General features: G+C 37.9%; 1 protein-coding gene across 2 annotated transcripts; it reads right to left on the bottom strand.

Annotated features, from left to right (window-relative positions):
- Nucleotides 1–44: 44 nt before the first annotated feature.
- spata7 (spermatogenesis associated 7) lies at nucleotides 45–5,839 on the bottom strand. 2 transcript variants are annotated; one of them, XM_051394192.1, is made up of 12 exons: nucleotides 5,601–5,839; nucleotides 4,324–4,386; nucleotides 4,121–4,210; nucleotides 3,928–3,975; nucleotides 3,394–3,497; nucleotides 2,740–3,206; nucleotides 2,575–2,620; nucleotides 1,983–2,104; nucleotides 1,831–1,881; nucleotides 1,592–1,669; nucleotides 1,449–1,506; nucleotides 45–1,338 (listed from the first exon to the last, which is right to left on the bottom strand). In XM_051394192.1, the coding sequence occupies exons 1-12, from the start codon at nucleotides 5,641–5,643 to the stop codon at nucleotides 694–696; spliced, it is 1,815 nt and encodes a 604-aa protein (XP_051250152.1). In that variant the 5' UTR covers nucleotides 5,644–5,839; the 3' UTR covers nucleotides 45–693. The 2 variants fall into 2 exon arrangements, with proteins under 2 accessions (XP_051250152.1, XP_051250159.1); XM_051394199.1 differs by having other exon boundaries at nucleotides 5,775–5,828.
- Between the last annotated feature and the right edge of the window lie 3,866 nt (nucleotides 5,840–9,705).

Here is a 9,705-nt window from a genome sequence, read left to right as displayed (position 1 = left end):
TGGCCAGTTTATGTAGATAGTCTAAATAATCAGATGCATGCATGCAAGAAGCAGAATATAAAATTTATTGCAATTGTAAAAGACACTTTCTGGTGACAGTCAACTCCTAGTAGCTACATGTCAGAGGCATATGTCAAGTCAAACACATTTCTTTATAACAGAATTGTTTTTTCTAGAAATCTGAAAATGTAAACTGCAACTACATATATACTGAAGACTGACTGGGCACACTCTGGGCACACTGCAATCCACTAAAACTAAAGGACACCACACTAATTCCACACATCGGACATTAGTGCAGTGCTATGGACTATCATTTGCAAATTTGCAAATCATACTATTTGCCATGGCGCAATCATTTAGAAAGTGTAGTTTATTATTCTGGAGGTCATTTGGACCTCAACCACTATGTCTGAGGTATGTGCCCAATTTTATATTATTATTATTATAATATTCAAGTCTGCAAAACCTTGTTTGCGTATGTAACATTTTCATTATGCTTTTGTAAAAAGATAAAAAGCAAAAATAGAACTACAACACCACATTGGTGGGGGTTTCAAAACACTGAACCAGTGTTCAATCACATTTATAAAACTATACTTTTAGAAAACTCATATTAAATTTCTCTCTGGAAAAACACTCTTGGTAAGAAAAACACATTAAAGGAAACTTAATCCCTGAATACAGTAAAAGTCAGAACTCATCATCACTGACATTAGCAACAGTATTTGTTTGTTGCTCAGTGGTGTCCACATTGTCGCTGTGTGTATTGCTGGACACATGAAGGGACTCTGACAAACTTTTCCCCAGATCCTCAAGATCTTTAGACTGTCCATCGTAACTGCCCTCAGCTTGGTCTTGATGAAACCCTGTGTCACTGGTTATAGTAGTATGTTCATGGTTTTCATTGCCGACTACATTTGTCACACTTGTGCCTATTTCATTTTGATGGAAGTCCTCTTCACTGATTCCTGCATTATTATTGGAAATATGCTCACTGAGCCGAGGAGAGCTAATACTCTTTTCTAGATTGTCATCTTCTCCCTCCATTTCATTTGTTTTAGTTGGTGAAGCAGTCCTTTCAGGAGAGCATATGGGTGTAGACACTAATAGGGGATCAGCATAATCTGGCAAGTCGCAGTATTTAATTAGAGATGCATAAGGGAACTGGTCATTGCTTTCTTTGGTCTTCACTTGTTTCCCTCCTGAATCCAGATGTGGTAGGAACGCATCAAGCAGACCATTTTCCTTTTTTTCAAGCTCTGTGCTGCAGGTGGATATGTTGCTCGGCTCTTCAAAATCTTTACGCAGCACTTCCAGAAGGTGGCGCATTTTGCCCTAAAAACAAATCAGATGCACGAGAGGAAGTTTATTTAAAGCTGTAAGCTGAACACTTAAACAAGACCTGCTTAACATATTTGGTATTCTGCATAAAGTTATGGACTCACCTCATCAAGCTGATGCCGATTCATTTCAATATGGCGCTTTATCACCCGGTCCAGGACCCTTATAGAGGACATGGACAATTACACTACAGCAATAACTCATCGCAAGTAGTTCATAGAAAACAGTCAAAGAAGAAAAAACAAACCTTTCAGAGATATGCCCCCTGGACAAGATATCCTCTGTTACAGCAGAAATGAATTCGAGGTACATTAATTCTTCCTCCCTTTGGAAGAAAAGATGGACATTATTCTCTTCACATACATTTTAGATGCTTCTGACGATTCCCTAAAGCATCACACTGTCAAATCCTTACATATGGCAATAATTCCCCACTATATCAATTAAAATATGTACAAGCTTTAAACATTATCAAAGAGAACTCACTCTGCAGATACATTCTTCATAAAGGGAGTTTTCCTGCCTTCTGGTGAGACCCTAAAAATTAGACAATTAATTTAGAACTTTACACAGAAAATACATAGGGTAAACTTATTTGCTGAAAAAAATGCAACAGTGTTTCCATTTCATGATTTCACCTGGATGAGGAGTCAAAGAAGTCACGGTTTCTGCTCTTGTTTGCTCGACTGTGTTGTCTTGACGCAGAGAAATATGTGCCATTAAACTCATCCTCAGACCACTCATGCTCTGTATTAAATCCCTGTGACACAAAAAGGACTGTAAAATGAGAAGGAATATTCAACATAGTCAAGGCTAACTCATAACCAAATGTTTAATGAGGCTGTAAACACTATTTTTTTTTTACAGGGACAATAAAACACACAACGATTACTGACCTTGAGCAACTAATAATTATACAGCGCTATTTGTCATAGCGTTTATTTTGATTCCGTACGACAAAATGTCATCCGGCTCAGTTAGTTATTCTAAACGCAGTGGTCTTATGTAATAACAACATTTGCGGGTTACGCCTTCAGAAACAATAAACTCTAATTGCTACAAAATGGTTACATTACAAATACATGTGGCTTCTAATCATAATAATTAGGCTACTTTAAGACATCACTTTGATAATGTGATGGACATTTGTCATGATCTTGTCAAAAAGGGAAAGTAGTATTAGACGCATTAGAAAATATGTAAAAATAATCCTTAAATCCTCAAAATTACCTGAGATGGCTCATACAATTCCTGTGTGTATCCTTTGGTTTTTGTGCTGCATAAAAACGATAGAATCAAGTTATTTTTTAACATATTATTTTATATATTGCACATGTTTTAAAGACACAAATCTACTGCTTTCCTTTGAGTCTCACTCAAATGTTTGGTAAGTACCTTCCATGATATGTCTCCTGTCGCATCAATCGTGACTGAGTGCAATCCTGAGTAGTTTTCCTCCGTGGTGCTCGGTAGTAGCGATAATTTGACAGGTATGAACTCTTATCTGATTTCAGGGTCTTAGGGGTGAAAGGTTTGTCTTGGGTAAAGTGCTGTGAATGTTTCTGGATCAAGTCTCCACTGTACGTCTTCTGTACAGGGTCCTGAAAAGTCTTATAGCAACTTTGATCTCCAGAAGCTGCCTGTGAAAATGCTGACTGCTTTCTGCGTGAAGTTGCCTCTGGGTACCGGTAATTTATTTCTGATGCAGGGCAAGTGTGATAAAGCTGGTCCTGTGAACCGACTTTACATGACGGATAAACTATCTCCTTTACGTGAAAGGAGGAGCTGAACCCTGGGCTGGAGACAGTGGAACTTCTTGAGCAGTGGTAGGGGCTGTCGCCATACTGCATGGATAATCTACTCTAAAAAGCAAACACGTTGTATTGAATCAGACATTGTACATGCTGAAAAGGTTTGAATGACAAATGATGCATTTAAAGTCTTTGAATGCTTGTGACCTCAAGGTTTTTATGCCAGACAATGCCATGGCTACTGCAAAAGATACATTGGCAGCACACAAAGCAATGAGAAACTGCCTTGATTCCTTACCTGGGCTGAGGAGCAGGAGGCTCTGCTGTTTCTCTGTGACAGAGAGTGGGCTGACTGAGGACGAACACCTTTCCTCAACTGCTCCTGTCTGATCTGGTCATTGTCTGTAAACAGGCAATAGAAAACAAGTATAGACACAGGCAATAGTCTACTTTGAAATCTGTAACTGTCACAGCCAGTAAAGCAGTTTCACACACACAAGGAAACATGGTTTTAAGAAAAAGGCCACCATTGGATAATCTAACACAATTATATACACTTCTCAATACATTTAATTGTGTCATTTACACAATTTATGTTGAACGCACATCTCCACATCAACCTGCTGTGTGATTCACTTTGGGTAACCCCAAGAGAACAGGAAAAGACTCACACTGCACTTAATAGTGAGGGTCAAGAGCAAGCAATTGTGATAGTATAGTCATAAGAAGAGAGCAAAGATGCGGGTGAACTGCATGCCTGTTATTATTGCTTATTGTCATATTGACAATAAAATATGAGGATAGATCTTCATTTTAACAGTTGGGTACTTACACTTTACACTATGTATCAAGCTTTTGGGTACTGAGGCATCAATGGCAGCTGTAGAACAAGGCACAGATGTAAGATCACATTACATTATTAATCTAATTACAACAGACTTCAACATATAAGCATATTGTGTATGCTAGTAGCTGAACTACTTTGGTCTACTGAATGTCAGTGTAATGTATTCCTGCCAGCTCACCTTTAGCTGAGTAAACCTTTTTGTAATGAGACACCATGTGGTCTTTAACGATGGACTGTGTCAACTTGCTGGAGGAGGGAGGGCAGAAAGCTAAAAACACAAGACAGAGAACAACATATAGTGCACTGAAAAATTAAGCTCATATATCTTACAAATGACCAATACTAATCCGACTAATTTCTCATTATAATATTAATACTTACGGCTACTTTTTGAAGTGTGTCGTCTCATACCAGGGCTCGTCCCCAGTCCAGACGATACACTCCCTAAAAACAAATTACAGTTTTAATAAATACTTAAAAAATAATTCTTTGTAAACTGAATACCTTTGGTGGTCTCACTTTAGGCTTTAATAACTTGTGCTGAAATGTATGAATATTTAAAATGTATTGACTAAACAATTTAAAATGTTTTCAGCAAGTATTTAAAATTTTAATTGTTTAAGTAATTTCCATATTTGGAGTACCAAATAATTTGTTCTCATCCTTTAAGACTAAACAACGTGATATTATTGCATTCACAACTCTTTTCAGAGGATTCAGTTGCCTGGAAATCTCCCTTACTACCTTCACGTTCTGGGTGGTTAAGAGATATAATGTCATATTTAACTTTGGCCAATTTTAAATATACATTGAGAGGATCTAAAGAACGGTTTTACTCAAAATGGGAGCCTTTCCTTTCTTAGTTTGCGAATCTGTCTGTACTAACATCAGAGTAAAGACCAGATTGATTCTGATTGACTGTCATTGCTCAACTATACATTTTCTGTTTTGGCTTGCTTGCCTACTTTTTTCATTTATTTTGTAGATTCTATTCTTTGTTTGTTTCGTTTTAGTTTGTTTTTATTTCGCTAAATATGAAATAAGATATTTCTTATTCGTGGATACTGTATTTGTACATACATCTCCATTAAATGTAAGTACATGTCATTATTTTTCAAAGTAAATTCAGAACATATATCTATTCAACAAGAGTTTTATGTAGCAATAAAAACACTTTGTGTTTAAACACAAAGATATAATAGTTTGATTTAACGTTGAATTTATTCCTATGTTTTTATATCGGTTGTTAATAGCTAAATACAGTAACGTTACTGTAAAAACTACGTTAACACTCTAATACTCTAAAAATAGTAAACGTTATCTTCGACAATGCAAACCAATAAAACTACTTACAAAACTGCAACTTAATGGACCAAAACCTGGACAAACCTGTAAACTAGCGTTAACTGAAGCGTTGTGTTGAATGCTAACGTTACAGCCTTGGTCACAGATATTTTTTAAGTTTCAGTCTTGAGAACAAGCAGTGTGAGTAAAGGACTGACTATTGTCTAGATAAACCTAAAGCCATATTAGTGAGTGTATACCCTGTCAGCATTACTTTATCTTTGAGTTGCTGCCTAAGCACAATTTGAATTTGCTCCCTTCTGCCGATTAACTTAGCTAGCCAAACAGCTAGCTAATGCTAACAGTTTGCCTACCTGTTCTCGATTCCATAATAAAGTTACACTCAGCGTATCCCATTTTCCTCAGAAATATTCTGAGGCAGCGACGGCAGACCTCGGATACATCCAGAAACTACCGTGTACTTAACTGTAAACATTTGAACGCTGTACGATAAATAAATAACGTAAAGGTGATAACCTGATACTAACGTTAGCTTATAAGCAGCTGAGAGGCGCAGCAAAGCTTCTCCGTCGCCATGCTGGTTGCTATGATTACCTTCGTCATCACGCTCATGCGTAAGAAAGGATACGCCACACCCCCCACCCCCAGACGCACAGATAGACACACTTGTCACTTCACTGGGGGAAATGAACAGAAATAACAACACAGCAAAAGTATTTAAGGAAGAATTTAATCAAATCCAATTAATTAATAATGATCTTAATAATTTTTTTGTATAATAAAAGCTTGACTTTATTTCAATCCTAAATACAGGCTTCATATCTACTGAGGATGGCATTGTTAATCATTAGTTCATAGAATACAACACATAGCCTATGCTAAAGACAGCAGGGAGAAAAGTAGATAAAAATTAATAACATCCCACATGAATATTTGTGTTTCAACATTGTAGGATTTCTGGGTGTGGACATGATATTTCTGGAGCCACAGTTTGTACATTGGACAGTGTGAAGCAAGTGCAGCCAGTATGAGGCCTATAAACGTCAGGAAATAAGCCTATATTGTCCTCACTAGTCATAAAACACAATGCCATGTGTACTGGAGCCCCTGTTCCTACCAATAAGACCAAGGTTACTCAGAAATGGCCTTGTGCTTGCACTGATATGCAATTTTATATAACTCCCAATAATGCAGTTATTTAAATGTATCTCTGGAAGACAGCAGTCAGAAATTCATTCCTTTGAAAACAGCTCTCAAGGGCCCTGAAACAGTAAAACTGATCTATAACACTTGACACATTCCAGGGATCCAGTCTTAACAATGCACCGCATGAATCAGAGTCTCCTCCACCGAGATGAGAAAACACAGTAGAAAAAAGAAATAAATGACTTAATGCATAAAACATTGTGTGTCTTTATTTTTTCATTAGAAAATGGGACTTATTGGAAATTGTAAGTGAAGATGTTACATGTCTGCTTCAATAAGTGGTGGAACAAATATGCATTACTGGTGTTGTTCACACTTCTCTACGGCTATTTTATATAGTCACGTAGGAAAGGCACAGGGACATTGACAATATAGCTCTATTCGGGTGTTTCAGGTTCCTACCTACCAGAGGCACCACGTTTATGAATAATCATGAGGTGACGGGTAGCCTTTCTTGTTTATTACCAGTGTGCTGTTTTCAGGGCAGTTGGTGGTATACATACACCATCTGGCCTGCTGAAAACAAAAAACACCATGGTTGCCTCATTTACAGTAATGTGGCAGTGTGAAAAAAATGGACCAATGTGGGAAAACACAGAATGCAACAAATATAAATTCTGATTCAACCGAGTACACGTCAGAGAACATTCTGTCAACAGCATATTGTTTATTCTGTTTATTGTGTTCCTTGTATTGTTTTATAGACCTTTTAACCCCTCACGTCATTTACTAACAAATGATTGTGAGTTACTTAATAGTAGTGTGACAGGCAACATAACTTTTTGAACAGCGTAGTTAGCCTTAACCACGAGCCAATTCATGCTCCATTTAGTGTTTTTCAGTTTTAAATTGTTTGATTTTATTACCAGCTTAAATTTCAGATGGATGTAAAATGGTATATAAATGATGCTGCACTCTAAAATTGAATGACAGTAAACAATAACTATATTAACAATAAGTAATAAGTTTATTCCTTATGCTTTCTTAAAGATCTGTAAACACCAGTGGGCATTTACTGGAGGGGCTATATTTCCAATTACGATGAGCTGAGAAAATCTTTATTTGGCTTTGACAATATGTCAAATGGATATGGACATTAACATGTGGTCATAAATAAATGTTACTACCCTAACTTTTGATTTGGTTTCTTTATTGTTCCAAAATAAATCTGATTCAACAAACTTTTTCTCAGCCTGTAATAGCAGGAAAAGCACAGATGAAACTATTAACGATGGCTCCATTGCAGCCATTCTTGCAATGCAATCCAGTAGTTCATGTTATTAGTTACACCTGTGTTTGAAGTCAACAGTTTTACCCCATCTTTTTCTATGGATACATGTGTCCTCCCAAGTTTAATGCTAAATTTAAAAAAATGTTTGTTTAAGAGGAGGTTTTACTTTCTAAGCAGCCAAGGCTTTCTTACTTTTTTCATGGCTGATTCAATCACAATCATCTGTTAATTCCCTTCTCAAAACTCACTTTAATATTTTTGTACTTTTACTCTGCCTTTATCTTACATTTAGTTTTTCTTTCTTTTCTTTTTTACCACGGATTTTATTGATTATACATTTGTTAGACATTCACACTTTGACAGTCTGCCTTAATGACTGCTGGCTCCTACTTACTGCCTGCCACACTACTGCACTTGGCTGTACTATATATGCTTTCATATAACCATGCATATTTATTCAAATAACCATATATCTGACATATAGAGTATTTATATTTATACTACTGCCTACACTGCATGAATCTGATTTATAGTGTATCAGTTCCCCCTGCTCAGCAGGAGCCTGAGCCTCTCCACACCTCAGTGGCAGCACTCTGCCTCTCAGAGAGCGAAGTCAACAGGATCTTTAAGAGGCTGAACACCAGACCAGACTCTGTCTCTCCATCCACCCTGAAGCACTGTGCTGATTAGCTGTCTCCAGTGTTCTCTGACACCTCACTGGAGACATATCATGTCCCAGCCTGCTTCAAAGCAGACCACAGGACTCACTGACTACAGACCTGTCACCCTGACCTCTGTGGTCATAAAGTGGTTTGAGCGCCTTGTGATGTCCCACCTCAAAACCTTAATTGACCCACTCCTGGACCCCCTGCAATTCGCCTACAGTGCCAACAGGTCTGTAGAAGATGCAGTTAACATCTGCACTGCATCCTCCAGCCCCACCCACCCCCATCATCCTGTGTGACTCCACCCTCGACACTGCGGAGTCCTTCCGCTTCCTGGGTACCATCTTCACCCAGAACCTCAAGTGGGAGCTGAGGATGTACTTGCTGAGGCAGCTGAGCTCATGATGGTGCACTTCTACACTGCCATCATCGAGTCCATCTTCACCTCCTCCATCACCATCTGGTACACTCCTGCCACTGCCAAGGACAAGGGCATACTGCAGCATATCAGCATATCATTCGTTCCTCTGAGAAGGTAATTGGCTGCAATCTGCCATCCCTCCGGGACCTGTTCGCCTCCAGGACCCTGAGGTGTACTGGTAAGATTGTGACTGACCATTCACCACCCTGAACACAAACTCTTTGAGACACTTCCCCCTGGCAGGACCAAAACCTCCTGCCACAAGAAGAGTATTTCCCCATCTGCAGCTGGCTTCATCAACAAGGCCCGGGACCCCTGCACTGACACTGACTCTTATATACTTTACGTTAATGCACTTCCCTTGGTTTTATTGTCCATATAGTCTCTCTTTATATTTGTATATATTGTCTCTTTTTATATATTTTTATTTTGACCTTTATGTATATTATCTGTGTTTACTGTAATGAACCAATTTACCAAAGAAAATTCCTTGTATGTGAAAACCTACCTGGCAATAAATCTGATTCTGATACAGTTTATTCACACCTCCAGCTGTTTATTCTATATACATTATTATTATTATTATTATTATTATTATTATTATATTGTCTTGCTATTGCCATTACTTGTACTTACACCTGCATTGTATAGCTTTACACTATATCTTCCCTTATTGTTTGTTCTACAAATACAGTACCTATATTTATACACTTTACTGTTTTTTTATTATTATTTCTGGTTACTGCATTTCTACACCTTTACACTTTTCTGACTGCATCTTGCACAACTGTGACAAAATATGTCCCCAGACAGACAGACATACAGCCCAAACACCTTGAAAGGTATTCAAAGCCGCTTCAGTGGTAGGTGCTGGTACAGTAGGTGTTCCCTGGACCATATTTTGCCGTAATGACACACACACACACACACACACA

The sequence above is a fragment of the Dicentrarchus labrax genome, unplaced genomic scaffold, assembly GCF_905237075.1.
Source record: "Dicentrarchus labrax unplaced genomic scaffold, dlabrax2021, whole genome shotgun sequence".
Lineage (NCBI taxonomy): Eukaryota > Metazoa > Chordata > Actinopteri > Moronidae > Dicentrarchus > Dicentrarchus labrax.
This window is presented reverse-complemented; position numbering and strand designations above follow the sequence as displayed.